Below are 20,201 nucleotides of genomic sequence, written 5' to 3'. Positions count from 1 at the left end.
AAAATTGTATTCTTCATAAAACCAAAAAACGTAGTATCTTTTAAAGCTATAATATCAGTGAGTCACAACTGGAATCTACCACCTCATACAAATGCATAGATGTAACCCTTTGAAGGGATAGGTAATGGAATGATAACACAGGCTCCGACATGGGAAAAGTAGGTGGTAGATTTAATTTTATTAGTAGAATGCTGGGGAAATGCCATCAGTCTACAAGAAAGATTGCTTACAAATGACTTGTACAGTGCATACTAGAATATTGCTCAAGTGTGCGTGACCCATCCCAAACATGACTAAAAGCAGTATTTAATGTATATAGAGAAGGGCAGCACGAATGGTCACAGGTTTGTTTGACCACAGGAGACTGTTAATGGTGATGCTGATGAAATTGAACTAGCAGACTCTTGATGACAGGGTAAACTAACCCAGGGAATGGTACTAGCAAAGTTTCAAGCACTGCCTTGGAATATACTACAACCCCCTACATATCGCTCGCTTGGGGATCATGAGGACTAGATTAGAATAATTACAGCACACACAGAGGCATTCAATCAATTATTTTTCCCTTGATTTATAGGTGAATTGAACAGGAATGAGAGAAAATTTACTGGTACTAGGGGACGTACGCTCTGCCATTCATTTCATAGTGGTTTGCAAGCATAGGTGTAGCTATAGGCTGAGGTAATATAGGCCACAACTTACCAGAAGCAGCAGCTGAACTCCCAAGAGGAACAGAGTTGATCTCTTTCAAAAATATCCTGTTCACTTTGGGATCACTCGTCTATGTCATTGGTTTTATTAAATACCATGTTGGCAGACCGGTCCCCAAGCATGTATGTTTCTTGTCAAGTGTTCCTCGTTGCAGGTAGCAGAGTATGACATTGTTTATGTAAAGAAAGTGTGTCAACAAAAGAATTCAGAAGTAAATGAAAAGTGGATTTCAAATGCGTAAAAGACAATTGGAGCTAAGGGACCCACATTCGTCAGGTACAATTCTCTTTTGAGAACAGCAGGTGATCCTTTTGCGTCATTCCAGACCTTACTTTGCTGGATCACAGTTGTGTTTCCTATCCCACCGCACTTCATTTTTGACCATGCTGTGCCAGAGATTAACCTCAAAGTGACTCAACTTTCTAATTTACAAGAGGAATTAAAAAAGTAAATGGTACTCTGAGAAAAGGAATATTTATTATAATGATGTTGTTGTTGTTGTTGTTGTGGTATTCAGTCCAGAGACTGGTTTGATGCAGCTCTCCGTGCTACTCTATCCTGTGCAAGGTTCTTCATCTCCCAGTACCTGCTGCAACCTACATCCTTCAGAATCTGTTTAGTGTATTCATCTCTTGGTCTCCCTCTACGATTTTTACCCTCCACGCTGCCCTCCAATACTAAATTGGTGATCCCTTGATGCCTCAGAACATGTCCTACCAACTGATCCCTTCTTTTAGTCAAGTTGTGCCACAAACTCATCTTCTGCCCAATTCTATTCAATACCTCCTCATTAGTTATGTGATCTATCCATCCAATCTTCAGCATTCTTCTGTAGCACCACATTTCGAAAGCTTCTATTCTCTTCTTGTCCAAACTATTTATCGTCCATGTTTCACTTCCATACATGGCTACATTCCAAACAAATACTTTCAGAAACGACTTCCTGACACTTAAATCTATACTCGATGTTAACAAATTTCTCTTCTTGAGAAACGCTTTCCTTGCCATTGCCAGTCTACATTTTATATCCTCTCTACTTCGACCATCATCAGTTATTTTGCTCCCCAAATAGCAAAACTCCGTTACTACTTTAAGTGTCTCATTTTCTAATCTAATACCCTCAACATCACCCGACTTAATTCGATTACATTCCATTATCCTCGTTTTGCTTTTGCTGATGTTCATCTTATATCCTCCCTTCAAGACACCATCCATTCCATTCAACTGCGCTTCCAGGTCCTTTGCTGTCTCTGACTGAATTACAATGTCATCGGCGAACCTCAAAGTTTTTATTTCTTCTCCATGAATTTTAATTCCTACTCCAAATTTTTCTTTTGTTTCCTTTATTGCTTGCTCAGTATACAGATTGAATAACATCGGGGATAGGCGACAACCCTGTCTCACTCCCTTCCCAACCACTGCTTCCATTTCATACCCCTCGACTCTTGTAACTGCCATCTGCTTTCTGTACAAATTGTAAATAGCCTTTCGCTCCTTGTATTTTACTCCTACAACCTTCAGAATTTGGAATAGAATATTCCAGTCAACATTGTCAAAAGCTTTCTATAAGTCTACAAATGCTAGGAACATAGGTTTGCCTATCCTTAATTTTTCTTCTAAGGTGAGTCGTAAGGTCAGTATTGCCTATTGTGTTCCAATATTTCTGTGGAATCCAAACTGATCTTCATCGAGGTCGGCTTCTACTAGTTTTTCAATTCGTCTGTAAAGAATACGCGTTAGTATTTTGCAGCTGGGGCTTATTAAACTGATAGTTCAGTAATTTTCACATCTTTCAACACCTGCTTTCTTTGGGATTGGAATTATTATATTCTTCTTGAAGTCTGATGGTATTTCGCCGGTCTCATACATCTTGCTCACCAGATGGTAGAGTTTTGTCAGGACTGGCTCCTCTCCCAATGCTGTCAGTAGTTCCAGTGGAATGTTGTCTACTCGCAGGTCCTTGTTTCAACTCAGGTCTTTCAGAGCTCTGTCAAACTCTTCATGCAGTATCATATCTCCCATTTCATCTTCATCTACATCCTCTTCCATTTCCATAATACTGTCCTCAAGTACATCGCCCTTGTATAGACCCTCTATATACTCCTTCCACCTTTCTGCTTTCCCTTCTTTGCTTAGAACTGGGTTTCCATCTGAGCTCTTGATATTCATACAAGTGGCTCTCTTTTCTCCAAAGGTCTCTTTAATTTTCCTGTAGGATCTTACCCCTAGTGAGATACGCCATCCCTTACATTTGTCATCTAGCCATCCCTGCTTAGCCATTTTGCACTTCCTGTCGATCTTGTTTTTGAGACGTTTGTACTCCCTTTTGCCTGCTTCATTCACTGCATTTTTATATTTTCTCCTTTCATCAATTAAATTCAATATTTCTCCTGTTACCCAAGGATTTCTACTAGCCCTCGTCTTTTTACGTACTTGATCCTCTGCTGCCTTCACTATTTCATCCCTCAGAGCTACCCATTCTTCTTCTACTGTATTTTTTTCCCCAACTGAAATATACATTATTTTTGTACATAACCTCCCTGTACGTCAATGTGCTTTGTTCAGTGTTTCACAACTTTTTTGATTCTGTGGAAAAATAAGTTTTTTCATTGTACCTATAACCAGTTTTACACTAAATCAATGACTTCTTCATCGGTTGCAAATCTTCTCCCCTGAGCACTTCCTTCAATGGTCCAAACATATGTCAATTGTTGGAGCCAGGTCTGGACTGTATGGGGGCTGTTCTAGCAGTTTGAATCCCAACTCCTTTATTGTTTCAGCCATCACTTTATCAGAATGTGGCCGCAGGATGACAGCTTTTCTCGGTTTTCCATGATGATTGCATTCTATTGCAGATTTCAGCTTAGTTTGCAACACATTGCAATAGTTCTCTGTTAACAGTTTCGGCTCTTTGGTTGAAATGAATGGCTACCACACCTTCCATGTCCCAGAATAGTGTTAGCATAACCTTACCAGCAGATGGTTGAAATGTAAATTTCTTAATTTCTAGTGATGATGGGTGTCTGCAAACCACGGTCTCAGCGTTACTTTTCAGTTCCTGATGATGCACCCGTGTTTGGTCTACAGTAACGATTTGCTGTAAAAATCCATCTTCCCTGCAATGGTAATGGCCCAAATGTTTATGAGAGATGTCTGTCCTTTGCATTTTATACTGTACTGACAATTCTTTTGGTACCCACCTTGCACACACTTTCTGAAAATTTAACCTGTCGTATAAGATGGAATGTGCTGAACTATGACTGATATGTAAAGCATAGGCATTTCATCCACTGTGATTTGTCTGTTTTCCATCCCTGAACGACTTCCAAAGTGTCCTCACTTGATGTCGATGGCCTACCCGCCCTTTCTTCATCACATAGAGAAACTCTTCCCCATTTGAAGAACTCTGCCCATTCATACATCTTGCATTGTGATAAACAGCTGTCACCATATTGCACTTTTGATTCAACAAATAATTTCCACAGTTTTAACACTGTCTGCAAACAAAAAGCAAATCACAGCTGTCATTTCCTCCTTGGTGCAGATCTACAATGGAGCTGCTATGTGGTTCACAGTCTGCTAAAATACAACTAATGTGAGAATAAGAGTGACACATTGTGTAGAATTGTCACAGATTACAGTAATTCAGGCTTGGATTCTAGCCAAAAAGATCTACAAGGCCATGCAGCTCGCACAGTGGATGCCGCCTCTGCTTCAGTTCTTAAACAGTTAGTTCAGAAAACCGAAGGTTGCAAGTGTCAGCACTAGTACCTGAATTTGTCAATGCACTTGTGCTGCAGCAGTTATTTCGAAGCAGGAACCCCACACCCACCCACACCAGAACACCAGGAAAAAGCCGTGGTTGCCAATGTTGCAGTGCTCCTTGCCCCTTCAAAGGTTTAATCTGGTCTACCATCCAGTGCCGTCACTACCACTGCTGTGATTGCGGCTCAAAAGCCTCCTCAGACCAAAAAGTTGAAGGCAAAGTGTCAACCACTGACAGAGATGGGAGGTAAACAGTTCTCAAGAGAGGTGTAAGGTTGTCAGTAGTGGTGACAGCAAATGAAAGACTTTGATGTATATGGAGTAATCTTGGAAAATGCAATTGTCTGTAAAGGAAAACTAGTGAAACTTCCACCATATTCTGTTGGATAAATTTGGAGAACTGTTTTTCATTAAAGTCAGTGCAACAATTCTGTTTCCTCATTCATGTATCTCACATGTGGACCATGGGAAACAGAAAATAGCAATTAAAATGTGTACTGAAGCAGTCGTTTTTCCCTTGCTGCATGCCTCTGCAGTTGTAATAGGGCAGAAAGTCACTAATACTAGCCGGCCGAAGTGGCCGTGCGGTTAAAGGCGCTGCAGTCTGGAACCGCAGGACAGCTACGGTCGCAGGTTCGAATCCTGCCTCGGGCATGGATGTTTGTGATGTCCTTAGGTTAGTTAGGTTTAACTAGTTCTAAGTTCTAGGGGACTAATGACCTCAGCAGTTGAGTCCCATAGTGCTCAGAGCCATTTGAACTCACTAATACTGGTTTGAAGTATCCTTTCTCTTGAACTTTTCGCCCCCCCCCCCCCCCCCCCCCCCCATATATATATATATATGGCTTGTGTCTGTGTATGTGCAGTTGGATATGGGTGTGTGTGCGAGTGTATACCTGTCCTTTTTTCCCCCTAAGGTAAGTCTTTCCACTCCCGGGCTTGGAATGACTCCTTACCCTCTCCCTTAAAACCCACATCCTTTCATCTTTCCCTCTTTCCTGAAGAAGCAACCGTGGTTTGCGAAAGCTTGAATTTTGTGTGTGTGTGTCTGTGTTTGTTTGTTTGTTTGTCTATCGACCTGCCAGCACTTTCGTTTTGTAAGTCACATCATCTTTGTTTATATATATATATATATATATATATATATATATATATATATATATATATATATATGTGTGTGTGTGTGTGTGTGTGTGTGTGCGCGCGAGTGTATACCTGTCCTTTTTTCCCCCTAAGGTAAGTCTTTCCGCTCCCGGGATTGGAATGACTCCTTACCCTCTCCCTTAAAACCTACATCCTTTCGTCTTTCCCTCTCCTTCCCTCTTTCCTGATGAGGCAACAGTTTGTTGCGAAAGCTTGAATTTTGTGTGTTTGTGTGTCTATCGACGTGCCAGCGCTTTCGTTTGGTAAGTCACATCATCTTCGTTTTTAGATATATATATATGATTAAAATACATCATCACTTTCAGTTGTCCTTGGATTTAAAGCATCTTAATGTGTTATGTTTAATTTGTTTATTTGTTTTTCTTACAGGTGTATCAGCTTTAGTCAGCAAATTGAATTCGTGTTCTGCCATTGGTGCCGATGGTTGCAATGAACGCCGTAAAGGTGATTTATCAGCAACCAATAACTTGGATGCAAGAAAAACTCAAGAAACATTCCCTTGGCTGTCTGACTTCTGGGAAACTTGTCGGAGCTCTGTCGGAACGAAGAACGTTAAAGTGTTGGAAAATCTTATACTGGAATACCTAGCGTATGTTAGAACTGATTAATTACTAAATTTAAAGTAATTTTTTGTGTTAATTTTTATTGATGAGTAATATTTTCAAATATACAGTGAAAGTATTGCGTAAAGTCCGAAATGGTTTGGGTAAGAAAATGTGAGAAACATTTCAAACAGCCTGAGTAACCGGAAATTTTGAATCTCTCTCTCTCTCTCTCTCTCTCTCTCTCTCTCTCTCTTTTTTGCACACACACACACACACACACACACACACACACACACACACACTCACACACACACACACAGAGAGAGAGAGAGAGAGAGAGAGAGTGAGAGTCAAATTAAAGCAAATTTATGTTGCAAGACTGATGCACTGCAAAGAATATTCCACTACATCCTAGTCCATCCCTACCCCACTCCCAATCACAAAGCCTTGTCACAGGGACCATATCCCTGTGGATGACCCAGGTGCAAGGCGTACCAAATCTGCACACGTAGCACTTCCTATTCCAGTCCTGTCAGAGGTTTATCCACCCATCTGAGGCCAGACCATCTGCGAAAGCACCCATGTCATGTAACAGCTCTGCTGCAAAAATTACTCAGCTTCCTTTCTTGGTATGAATACCAACCAGCCACCAGGATGAACGGCCACCACCAAGTTGTGACCAAGAGCAAAGTGGACCACCATGTTGCACAACATGCAGCTTGAACATATTGTGCTTACAGTCCCTCTGTCCTACACCTCCCAACTCCTGTCCCCATCTCCAAACTAGCTATCAATCAGGATCAATGGCCACCATTAAACTGTGACCAAGAGCAAAGTGTACCATTCTGTTGCACAGCTTGTGGCTGAAGGTATCCTGCTTCCACCCACTCTGTCCTACACCTTCTCCTGACTCATGCCCCCACCCTCATTGTGTACTGCTCTGCCATTGCACCAGCTGATTTTTCCCCATCTCTGCTCATCGTGTCTTCACTCCCTTCTTTCCCTCTCCTCTTGTTCCCACAGCCTCCCAGTGCTGCAACGGGTAGCCTTGTCTGCCTCCTCTAGTCCCAACACATAGAGCCAGGCAGCACTGTTCCCTCCCCGCCACCCTCCACTCCCCACCCATACTATTCTATCCCATGCCCTTTCCCACTCCACTGTGAATTGTTGCTCCCACGTGATGTGTCGTAGTTTGTCTGGCCTGAGGAGCCAGAGTTAGCAGTGTGTGTGAGGTGTGCGTGCCTATGTATTTTTTCTGAGGAAGGCTTTGGCCATAAGCCTAATGTGTAACAGTTTGTTCATTGTGCCTCTCTGAATTTCAGTGTTTCATCTTGACCTTGAGTAGCAGTCTATCCTTCACATAATTTTCGACTCTGTTTATTGTATAATGTTACATACCTCCAGCACTTATTTTAATTGTACAACATTTGCATACTGGAACACCCCTCCCCCCTCTGTTCTTGAACAGCATTCCGTTATAATAATTATACTATTTATATCTTATTTTTACCTGTATGTACCTCAGTTTTGAGAATTTGTTTCTCTGCTATATTACCTTTTTTTTTTTATTGATAGCTTCTTACCTCCATTTGGTGCCCCTAGTACTTGTTATCTTTACTAACACTACGAGTTGCCTATGATTCCATCACTACTGTATATACACTGTGTGAGTGCGAAAACACTCATGGCACTTTGTTCCAGGGTCATGTTTACAAGTATCCTCCTATAGTTTTATTCTTAGTGGTGTTCATGTTTGGTTTCTGAGTGTTTTAGGTGTAATTGATGAACAGTTTTGACGGTAATTATAATATATTATGCTTGCTTTCCAGTTCTTTTGGACTTGCTTATTTATGTTTTTGGTATTCATCTGGAGTTCAGTAGCTCCAGATAAGACCTTGCCATGTCATTTATTATATCCATTTTCTATTGTATTTCCTGATGATGCCGTACTTAGGTGTAATGCGTTGTTTCTGAACCAATAAAGAAACTGTTTTTCTATGTTAAATGTTTTTAAGTAGTTGCATTGCAAACACATTCATGTAATTTCTCAAACTACTACATTTTAGCCTCAGTTACATGGGAGCAAATAGAAACAAAGTAGCAAATGAGCATTCACAGACCTATTTGCTATGTTTACTACTATTCTTGTGTACTTGCAAACAAATGTTTGCACTTGTGGGAACAATAGATAATACAAGACACTAAGCGTAAGTGTCTGCTATCCTTCTTCGTCTTAAGGGCCAGTAGTGTTGATACGTATTTGTATATATAACATTCAGAATGTTCCATCTTAATGAAAATAAATACAAAAGCTTGACCGAGCGAGGTGGCGCAGTGGTTAGCACACTGGACTTGCATTCGGGAGGACGACAGTTGAATCCCATGTCCGGCCATCCTGATTTAGGTTTTCCGTGATTTCCCTAAATTGCTCCAGGCAAATGCCGGGATGGTTCCTTTGAAAGGGCACGGCCGACTTCCTTCCCCATCCTTCCCTAATCCGATGAGACCGATGCCTCGCAGTTTGGTCTCTTTCCCCCAAACAACCCAACCCAACAAAAGCTTGTGATTACCTTCTTCCTTACATCTCCAATCAGACCTTTGAATGATTTGGCAATTTTCTTCCAAGCCTTTTACTTTTGAGGCATTTTATGCTCTGTATCTACTATTAGATGCCACAAGCACTTACGACATCTGATTACAAACACTCAATTTCTCTTAAGCCTGTGGTATCACTAACAGAATTCATGTTCAGTAATGAAAGCAAAAAAATTAAAAAAAGAAATAAAGCTAAATTGGAATCCACCAGAATCCCTGCATGTGCAGCAGCCATTGAGAATTTCAGTGTAAGGAAAGACAGGAGTCAGTCACAGGATCTGTCGTTTATTGAAGCAGATTGAGATTTTGACTATTACACAGTCAACATCAGTGCTAAATAAATACAAGGAAAGATGAAATCAACAACAGATATGTATGAAATACAGCAGGTACAGGAATCCATGAGTAAGGATATGGCAATAACTTACCAGTTGCCAACAATTAACATAGGTCCTAATGTGTCGGAGTATAAACATTAATACATGATATGGGCATGCCTGTGACTGACAGAGAACTGAAGCCTGTGCTTACATCATTGCAGTTGGTATGGACGTACATGGTTTTAAGCAACTTCATATAATTTAAATCTCTTGTTGCATGAATTTTTGTGAATAGATTCTAATCCATTAGTCTTATTATTAAATGCATCACACATTTGTTGTAAACTGATTTCTATAAAGGACGTTGCATGTCCTTATTTATGCCTGTACTCACATGTAAAACATGGCTCGCCGTTTTCATGAATCATACATTTTATGAATATGTAAACCCTGTGTGCATACATTTTTAAGATCAATCAGTTATGGTTTTATTACAAAAAATGTGTTTTAAAAAATACTGAACTGAAAATGGTTTCCAATGTATAGTCCAATAGAAGGTACCACAGGCCCTTGACAGCGTATGTCCATGCTGATTCTGATGATGTTAACAAAGACCTTAGTTTTCTGTCAGTCACATGCATGCCCATATCGTATATTAGTGTTTTGCTCTGACGCATTGGGACATGTGTCACCTGTTGGCAGCTGATATGTTATTACCAGCAGAGGGCTTGTAAATTTTCTGTGATGAATCATTGAATGGCCAAGAATCTTTGGAACATGAGCTAACGCCTATCTATCTGCTGTTTATACTTTAGGGAATGCTTATTTCAGTTGGTTGTTTCCTTTTTGTTCACTCCAGTGAAACCAGCATTTGGTTGTTTCAAGAATACATACAAATTCTGGTTTGTCAGACAGACATCTTCAAACTAATGGTCTTAGGATTTGTTTCTGTCTTCATTTACTGCCTGTAATCTACAATGTTTTGTTCCATGGAGTTAACAAGCAGTTGTACCATAGTTCTCTATATCTAACTAGTATTCTTACACGCTTGTATGTACATGATTTCTGACAATTTTTATTGTGTCACTTGCGTGTTGGAAATAGCTGGTTCTCTTTCTGCTGGTGTAGTCCATTTAGAAAAACAGGCAATATGATGTATCTTCTCTAATGACTTACATTAGAGAGACAATTCCAGTCATGAACCTGTCTAGATACCTGTTCGTGTTAGGTAGCATACCATTTCCAGCATTTTGGGAGGCGTGTTGGACTCGGCTCGAATCTGTCCTGAGGGTTAACGACGAGGGCTGGTGTGCATGTCAACCTGGGTGTTGTTTTTAGGCATTTCCCGTGCCTTATAAACAATGAGATATCCCTAGTGGTGGGATCGACATTTTGAAATTGTCTACACGGTGATATAGGTTAAGAACCCAAGTTTCACACCATGCAGCTCAGCTATTTATCCTGATGGGGTCCTCATTTATGAGTAATTGATGGAAAAAAATATTCAGAATTTCATGTAATGCTCTTCAGCTTTAAAAAAGGGATGTTTAACATATTAGTCCCACGGCCTTAAGGTTATGGTACAGACACCTCGGACGGAGCTGCTGAAGATGGCGGTCATGTGTGCATGACGTGTGCTTGCTTTTGTAAATGAATGTGTTCATGCTTCCTTTCCTAAAGGTGGTGGTGGTGGCTGAAAGTTTGTATGTAACTGCCTGCAACTCAAAGTGTCATCCTTATGGTGAGTAGCAGTCTTATGTTTTCCTTATGTTATTGATATTCCAACCTGGATCTTCTGTTGTTTGACTTTATCAAGTGGTTCACAATGTCCTTGTGAAATATCACGATAAATTGACCAAAGTGCCCTCAGTTCCAGGTTCAATAATATTGCATACCTGCTAACTCTCCCAATTTATGCAGGAGTCTTTGATTCCCCCCTTTTTCTTTCACCTCCCAATTATTCGATTATTTCTTCCAATTTTTAGCTAATTATTATGAAATCTAATACATTAATTTTAAAAGTTTCTATTTCTTTTTTACCTATGGTGGGAAGTACTTCGCTCAGTAGTAGTTTTTAATCAATATATGTATCAAAGTTTATAGAAATCAGGAAGTGATCTGTATATTGATTGTTATTTGTCTTCATTCCTACACAGTTTGCAAAATGTATACTTGTATTTCTCAGTGTTGTGTTCTGTTTGGCCTTGGGTTCGTGTATTATCATTGTTATTACGTGAAAAACGTGTTATTCATTTTTTTCAATTGGTATAAGTCTTTAGAATGGATGATTGTGCTATTGTGTTACTGAATCCCTGAAAGCCTTTGTTTTTGTGTGATACATTTTATTTCATGTGTATCTTATTCATCATAATGATAGTGTTTGATTTCGTGCTTTATTTCTCCTTGAGGTAGGAAAGTAAAACACTGTTTTTTTTTGGAACAGTTTCTGTACATTATTGAGTCTGTGAAAGATCCGATGTTTTCATTTGCATTTTTGTAGCCACTGTATAGCGTTGAAACATGGTAGAGACTCACATCAGTTGTCTCAATATTATACTGAAAATGAGCCACAGTTTCTCGATCATTTATACCTCCCAATTTTTAAAACAATTTCCAAATTTTGAGTACCAAATGTGTCAGTAACTTTTTTTAATGGCAGAATTAAATGTGTGACACATGCGAAACAGTAAAAAAGATATAAATTAAAATATTATTAAACTTGTATAAAATTATTGTATGTGAACATTTAGAGGAATTATTACTTTTAAAATCATTAGTCTATGGAATTTAACCCAACAGAAGCCTCTGGAGAGGACTTTGTGAAGTAGTTACAGTCTCTGAAATCTTCTTATTGGGAATTCACAAGTAATATGGTCTACTGTTTGCTCCATTGTGCTACAATCACATTTGGGGCTGTGTACAGTCACCCATTTTTATCGGATGTTTTGTGTTTTAGCATCCGATACGGTTGAGCAACTCCTGAATTTTCTTCACAGCTTCGTGACCGTAGGTGAGAGGGCTGTTTCAACCAATTGCCAGGACTTGTCTAGCTGTGTTCAGTTACCTCTCAAGCACTCCTCTAAATCCTAAGAAGTAGGTTGGTGGGATTCCTGAGATCCTACACAGGTTATCTAGATAAAGTCTAGTATGTGGAAGATAAGAAAGAATTTTGTTGATTGGTGACTTCCTGAGAATTGATCCTTTTCATTCTAATGCCACTCTAGGTCCGCTTTGTGTCGTCGCGTGAGTTCTGGTGTTGCTGTATTAGACAAGAAATGAATCCAAAGAACTGGTGTTAATTTTAGTTACAATTCTCATTGTATTGTTAAGCCGGACATTAATCTTGTTGACATTGTTGCTTCTAGTCCACACAGAAGCATATCATTTGACAGCAGTAGACACATTCATTTGTGCTGCTGTATGTAAAGAGTCTGCTTGGGCTTCCCAGTTTCTTTCGGTGAAGTTCCTGATAATGTTCTTTGTAGTTTTAACTTATGTTTGGTTATTTCAAGACGTTTCCTAAATTTAAGATGACAATTTAAGTATAATACCTAGATATTTCTCATGGGGGTTGTGGCTTAACAGTGCTCCACATAAGTTGATATAAAGTTTTATGTCAGCAAGCTTGTTAATTCAATGGAATACACACACGTTTTGCTGGGGTTGGGATGGAGCATCAACTGTTTATATGTATTTAGCTAATGTAGATCCTCCAAGAAGGCTTTTCTTCCTTCCTTGTGTTGAAGGAGCAATATCATGTATATCATAGATTGTCTTAGATGATGATACTGGCATTTCAGTTAGATATAGGTTAAAGAAAGAGGTAAGCAATAACCACTGACCCTTTGGGAAATAAATTTTATCTTATTTTATTTGGTCAATTTTCTCTCTCTCTCTCTCTCTCTCTCTCTCTCTCTCTCTCTCTCTCTCTCTCTTTCTCTCTCTCTCTCTCTCTCTGGATGAGTGACTTTTGAGGATAGTCTCCAATAGTTTAGTGAGCTTAGCACATCATGTGTTTTACTTCGGCTTAAGCAGTAGTCCATGTAGTCATACAGTGTTGTAGGCAGTAGTTAAATCAAGAAAAGTGGCCCAAGTTTTCTGGCCTCTTTGGAAGACCATGTCAATAAATAAAGTTAGCTCTAAGACTTGACCACAATAACTTGGTTTTTATAGGAATTCAGTAAAATAACTGATCATGAAAAAGTATATCCACTAAATAAATTATTGTCCAGCATAAATATAAACCACACAGTTATCATGGCTGAATCTGTAAACCAATGCTTGACTGTCCAAAGACACAGGAATACTCGTCTCTAGTTTTATTTTTTCGTGGTTTTGCGCTCAAAACTCTCTCTCTCTCTCTCTCTCTCTCTCTCTCTCTCTCTCTCTCTCTCTCTCACACACACACACACACACAATTCTCTCATTTCCATTTTGTTTCCTCTCTCTCTCTCTCTCTCTCTCTCTCTCTCTCTCTCTCTCTCTCTCTCTCTCTCTCTGTGTGTGTGTGTGTGTGTGTGTGTGTGTGTGTGTGTGTGTGTGTGTACATTACCCTTCTTCTATGCCTGCAATTTAAGTAACTAATTAGCTATCTCTCCACATATTAACAGCTTGTGTCCCTATGCTTCCCTCTGAATAACATTGAGTTTATAAAAGTTTCTTTAATCCAACATAGTTTGTCGTTATTAGTGGCCTGATATGAATTCAAATAAAAATAAGTAAGTAAGTGTAATTGTCTTCATTTTAGTCAGAGTCTGCCTTCATTCCTCTCCTTTTTGACCAACAGTTTCTCCTTCATCAACCGGTAGTTACAATGTAGGTATATGTATTTGTTGTAAGGAAAGGAGTCCAATACTGGGAGAAGTTCTCCTCCAGCAGGAAGAAGCTATCCGAGGAACAATTCAGAGTATATGGTGCAATAAGCAACCACCTGTTTCTCATGTGAATGTCAATGCTGTTTTTTATCATGAAGATATGAAAGTATCTTCACTTTCTTTCAGAGGTTTGCAGAGCATCACCAGTATGTATGCTACATAAGTGCCATTTACAGCATTATTTACAGGGTCATTTGGGAGTATAATGCAGGGTTTAAACCAGACATTCCTTGCTGTGGCAGACCAAAAAGGATTCAGCATGGCAACTGAATTTTTGTATTTTTTATATTTATTCAAAACTAAACTGTTAAATGTAAAAGTTCTTGATTATCATCATCATCATTGTAGTCGTCGTTGTCGTCATCACCATCACCAGCCCCTCCCTCCCAAATTGCTCAGAAAACTTCAAAGTCGATTTTCTCGAGAATTTTTTAGAGTTGCATTGGACTGTTTTTGGGAATTTACGTTTGAGTTGTGGTCTCCTGATGAGGGGCATATTTTATGCATGGTGCTATATGATTTGGAGTTCATATTGCGTGTCATGGGTGGGTCAAGTGTTGTGTGTTCACTGTATTTTGCATGCTGGCGGTCTATTGACAGCTATATGTAAAAGGGGCATGAAGATTCTATACACATAGTGAAATTGAAGAGCAGTAGATGAATGCCGACTACCCCATAAAACAGATTAAATTGAAAACTGGGTACAATGATTGAGAGTAATTACAATTTGTAATAGGTAAGTAGGATGGATGGTGTTAAACCCTGAGACACTGTTTTGTGATGTGTTCATACCTTTACAGTCCCAGAACATGGTGATCATGCTCTTACCTGCGGAAGCAGTTGCTTGATTTTTTTCTTCTGTGAGGAGTGGGGATGTGCCATTCCATTGACTGTTGTTTTGTTTCGGGCTCAAAATGGTGAACCCAGGTTTCATCACCTGTCACAGTCTGGGACACAAAGGCATTCCCAAAAGTGGAAATATTTGCACCCACACTTCCTTTACTGATTGACAGATGCAGTGCCAACTGCCGAGTTGTAATGCATCTGTCCTCGCAAATGACAGCATCAGCTCGCTGCAACATGTCAGGTGTAGCAGCCATGGATAGTCTCCCTGACCATTACAAGACGTGGAGCTCTGACGAACCACCTTCTGATGATCTCACTCTCCACGCCCAGCGGCTAACTGTACTTCTGTCAACAGCAGATGCTCCATACACTTTGCACAAGTGTTTGTGAATATTCCCCACAGTTTCTTTCTCTGCAGTGAGAAATTCAATGGCGGCACGTTGCTTGTAATGTACATCACCTACAGACGCCATTTTGAAACTGTCCTGCAGCTATGCTATCTGTCGGAAGTGACAGAAACTTTGTGCTCTCACTCAGGAGACTATAAATAATATGTACAATATGTTTCACTTTTGTAGGATTGTTTTTGGCTGAGAGGAAAAACTAGAACTTATCTTGCAAGGTGAGGGGGGTGGTTTGCAACCAGTATTCTGATGTATGTACAGCAAGAGTTTAATATATCGTCCATATAACATCAGACTGAAGTGACAGTATACACCATGCACTGTCTCCAGTGTAGAGAAAAGAACTGTTATCCCAAAAACTTGACTACATTTATGGATAATGCAAGCAGTATTATGGCCCAATTATCTGAAGTGTAGAAAACTACAGTGAAATCCCACTTTTACACTTTCCAAGAGACTTCAGCAAAATGGTGTAAAATGTGGGAAATAACTCTGCTACACAGTATTTACTTTTGGTATAACAAAGGGGTGAATGCACAGGAGGTAGCTTGAAGGATCTGAACTGTGTGTGGAGCGAATGCTTTTGTTAAATATACGCCACAAAAGATATTCTTGTTTCAAAGAAGATCTTTCTAGCATGAATGATTTTCCACATTAAGAAAGTCTCAACTACTGATGTAAGTGATGGATTACCATTCAACCATCATTCGACATTTGCATTCAACAGGCAAGGTTCAGAAGTCTCGTGTAGGAGTCCTGCATGCTCTAATTTGAAACAACAAAAGCCAATGGAGTGACTATTATTGCGGTTTTGCTTGAACGTCATCGGGTCACTCATTGAGCATTCCTATGCAATACTATTACTGGTGACTAGTTATGGTGCCTTTATTGTTAACCTCCTAACAAGAAATGAAAGGCTGAGGCCCCCCAAAACACATAAGCTTGAGAAAAGATTAGTGTGAACACAATATTTTCCATCTGATGTTCCGAAAGTGTGTTTTGCACTACGAATTCTTCCCCAAGGGTGTGTGTATCACAGCTGGAATTTGTTGCCAAAATTGAGACACCTTTTGGTCGTTTGTAAGAAAACCATCTGACAAAACTATGTCAAGTGTGCTAATGCATGATAACGTACTCTGTTGATTTGGGAAACAAAACTATCCAGGAGATTGATAGTGAAGTCCTTGTGATTGTGTACTCGTAAAATTTTACCTTTCTCACTCTTGATCGATCAACTGTCAAGGCAATTCATTTCTAGACGAAAATGCCGTTTAAACTACACTGTTTTAATTACTGTGTTAGAGCCAGTAGGTTTCTACAGGTGTATAATTTGTAAACTACTTTAGTGTTGTCAGATTGTTCTAGAGATAGTGAAAGAATATACTGTTGCTGATATAATTGCATTTTCCATTAGTTTATTGAACACAACCGTAATCATCAAAGAGAATTTAAACATTCACTTTACTAATACAAATTAAATTCAACTTACTATGGAAACATCACTGCGGCAGTCTATCTTAATAAAGCATTAAGCGTCTGTAAGAAGACTGTACGTATTTCAACACAAATTACTTCAAAAAGGTCTCTATTTACTTCATGTTGTGTATAATATTCAAGTATTATGCAAATGCGCCGGTTCATTGATGAAAATATGTATTCACAGCAACAAAAAATATGTCAGCAGAAAACAAAAGTGGCATTATGAATTTTGCAGTACCATAAGGTTTTTGCTCTGACACTAAGGGTTACTGAAAGTATCAAGATGAATTTTCTTGAGCGTTGCCTTACGATTTCCGTATTGAGTTTCTATCTGCCTGCTTGTAGCTCTGCTGCAGAAGAATTAAAAATACGGCTTTCAGCGAGTCTCAAAAGGTGAACATAAGCAGCTTGTAACTGGCAGGCAAGCATGTTACCTCGGAGCTAGCGAAAAGGTGCGGCATCTGCGAGTTACTTATTGGCGCAGTAGTTGCTATGACAGATAAATTGCAACATAAGAGATGAATGTAGTTGTATTTCTTGTGTGGAACGACTTTCGTGGACTCAAAAGCATTAACTGATATCCTTATATCTCTTCTCAAGAGAAAATTCCTTACATTGTTAAATTGAAATGAATTTGAATATTCCATATGACGAAAATCTGGTGTTTCTATTCCTCCAGCTCTAACATTCAAAAGACACTTGCAATAAGCATCAGGAAAGCGATTGTGAATGAACAATTAATAATGCAGTCATAATTAGTGGAATCTGACAAACTCCATGTGTCATCTGATAATTGTGAAAACTACTTTTTTCATCTGCTCAGCACCACAGTGTGAACTCCAGGATTTCGTAGGATTCCTATACTTAATTTCGTTGTGATCATTTTCAACGACAGTAGAGGAGGAGCAAAACCATCTGACTTGACATATACTTTTCCAGCGGGAGTGCAATCTTTAGTTGCTGTAGTACATCCAGTAAGGTATCAAGAGTGTGAGCGGTCACTCTACACTGTGGTATAGGCAAGGAAAGAAAGAAGCAGGTTTCCCACAAAGTATACGATGAGAGACACTGTCACTTATTAAACATGAATGGTTCAGAAAATTACAACTACATCTACTGAAATACAGGGTTATAAATACAAAATCAAATAAGGGTAATGCAGGAGTGGGTTTAATAATGAATAAAAAAAATTGGAGTGCGGGTGAGCTACTACCAACAGCATAGTGAACGCATTATTGTGGCCAAGATAGACACGAAACCCATGCCTACTACAGTAGTACACGTTTGTATGCCAACTAGCTCTGCAGATGATGAAGAAATTGATGAAATGTATTATGAGATAAAAGAAATTATTCAGGTAGTAAAGGGAGAAGAAAATTTAATACTCATGGGTGACTGGAGAGTAAGAAAAGGGAGAGAAGAAAACATAGTAAGTGAATATGGATTGGGGGAAAGAAATGAAAGAGGAAGCTGTCTGGTAGAATTTTGCACAGAGCGTAACTTAATCATAGCCAACACTTGTTTCAAGAATCATAAAAGAAGGTTGTATACATGGAAGAATCCTGGAGATACTAGAAGGTAACAGATAGATTATATAATGGTAAGACAGAGATTTAGGAACCAGGTTTTAAATTGTAAGACATTTCCAGGGGCAGATGTGGACTCTGACCACAATCTATTGGTTATGAACTGTAGATTAAAGCTGAAGAAACTGCAAAAAGGTGGGAATTTAATGAGATGGGACCTGGATAAAATGACTAAACCAGAGGTTGTACAGAGTTTCAGGGAGAGCACAAGGGAACAAGTGACAGGAATGGGGGAAAGAAATACAGTAGAAGAAGAATGGGTAGCTCTGAGGGATAAAGTAGTGAAGGCAGCAGAGGATCAAGTAGGTAAAAAGACGAGGGCTAGTAGAAATCCTTGGGTAACAGGAGAAATATTGAATTTAATTGATGAAAGGAGAAAATATAAAAACGCAGTGAATGAAGCAGGCAAAAGGGAGCACAAACGTCTCAAAAATGAGATCGACAGGAAGTGCAAAATGGCTAAGCAGGGATGGCCAGAGGACAAATGTAACGGATGTAGAGGCTTATCTCACTAGGGGTAAGATAGATACTGCCTACAGGAAAATTAAAGAGACCTTTGGAGAAAAGAGAGCAATTTGTATGAATATCAAGAGCTCAGATGGAAACCCAGTTCTAAGCAAAGAAGGGAAAGCAGAAAGGTGGAAGGAGTATATAGAGGGTCTATACAAGGGACAAGGGCGATGTACTTGAGAACAATATTATGGAAATGGAAGAGGATGTAGAAGAAGATGAAATGGGAGATACTGCGTGAAGAGTTTGACAGAGCACTGAAAGACCTGAGTCAAAACAGGCCCCGGGAGTAGACTACATTCCATTGGAACTACTGACGGCCTTGGGAGAGCCAGTCCTGACAAAACTCTACCATCTGGTATGAGACCCGCAAAATACCCTCAGACTTCAAGAAGAGTATAATAATTCCAATCCCAAAGAAAGCAGGTGTTGAAAGATGTGAAAATTACTGAACTATCAGTTTAATAAGCCCCAGCTGCAAAATACTAACGCGTATTCTTTACAGACGAATGGAAAAACTGGTAGAAGCCGACCTCGATGAAGATCAGTTTGGATTCCACAGAAATGTTGGAACACGTGAGGCAATACTGACCCTACGACTTATCTTGGAAAATAGATTAAGGAAAGGCGAACCTACATTTCTAGCATTTGTAGACTTAGAGAAAGCTTTTGGCAATGTTGACTGGAATACTCTCTTCCAAATTCTGAAGGTGGCAGGGGTAAAATACAGGGAGCGAAAGGCTATTTACAATTTGCACAGAAACCAGATGGCAGTTATAAGAGTCGAGGGGCTTGAAAGGGAAGCAGTGGTTGGGAAGGGAGTGGGACAGGGTTGTAGCCTGTCCCCGATGTTATTCAATCTGTATATTGAACAAGCAGTAAAGCAAACAAAAGAAAAATTCGGAGTGGGTATTAAAGTCCATGGAGAAGAAATAAAAACTTTGAGGTTTGCCGATGACATCGTAATTCTGTCGGAGACAGCAAAGGACTTGGAAGAGCAGTTGAACAGAATGGACAGTTTCTTGAAAGGAGGGTGTAAGATGAACATCAACAAAAGCAAAACGAGGATAATGGAATGTAGTCAAATTAAGTCGGGTGATGCTGAGGGAATTAGATTAGGAAATGAGACACCTCAAGTAGTAAAGGAGTTTTGCTACTTGGGAAGCAAAATAACTGATGATGGTCGAAGTAGTGAGGATATAAAATGTAGACTGGCAATGGCAAGGAAAGCGTTTCTGAAGAAGAGAAATTTGTTAACATCGAGTATAGATTTAAGTGTCAGGAAGTCGTTTCTGAAAGTGTTTGTATGGAGTGTAGCCATGCATAGAAGTGGAACATGGATGATAAATAGTTTGGACAAGAAGAGAATAGAAGCTTCCGAAATGTGGTGCTACAGAAGATT

The 20,201-nt window shown here is 39.5% G+C and overlaps 1 protein-coding gene across 1 annotated transcript in view; it reads left to right on the top strand.

Moving 5' to 3' along the window:
* The window catches only part of LOC126482317 (uncharacterized), a 429,037-nt gene that overhangs the window by 216,781 nt on the left and 192,055 nt on the right, over window positions 1-20,201 (top strand). The window contains exon 4 of the mRNA XM_050106359.1: window positions 6,010-6,229. Within this exon, the coding sequence (XP_049962316.1) occupies window positions 6,010-6,229 (220 nt within the window). The remainder of the gene's footprint in view (window positions 1-6,009; window positions 6,230-20,201) is intronic.

Source organism: Schistocerca serialis, chromosome 5 (assembly GCF_023864345.2).
Source record: "Schistocerca serialis cubense isolate TAMUIC-IGC-003099 chromosome 5, iqSchSeri2.2, whole genome shotgun sequence".
NCBI classification, from domain to species: Eukaryota; Metazoa; Arthropoda; class Insecta; order Orthoptera; family Acrididae; genus Schistocerca; species Schistocerca serialis.
The sequence above is the reverse complement of the archived record's forward strand: the minus strand, read 5'-3'. Positions and strand labels throughout refer to the sequence as shown.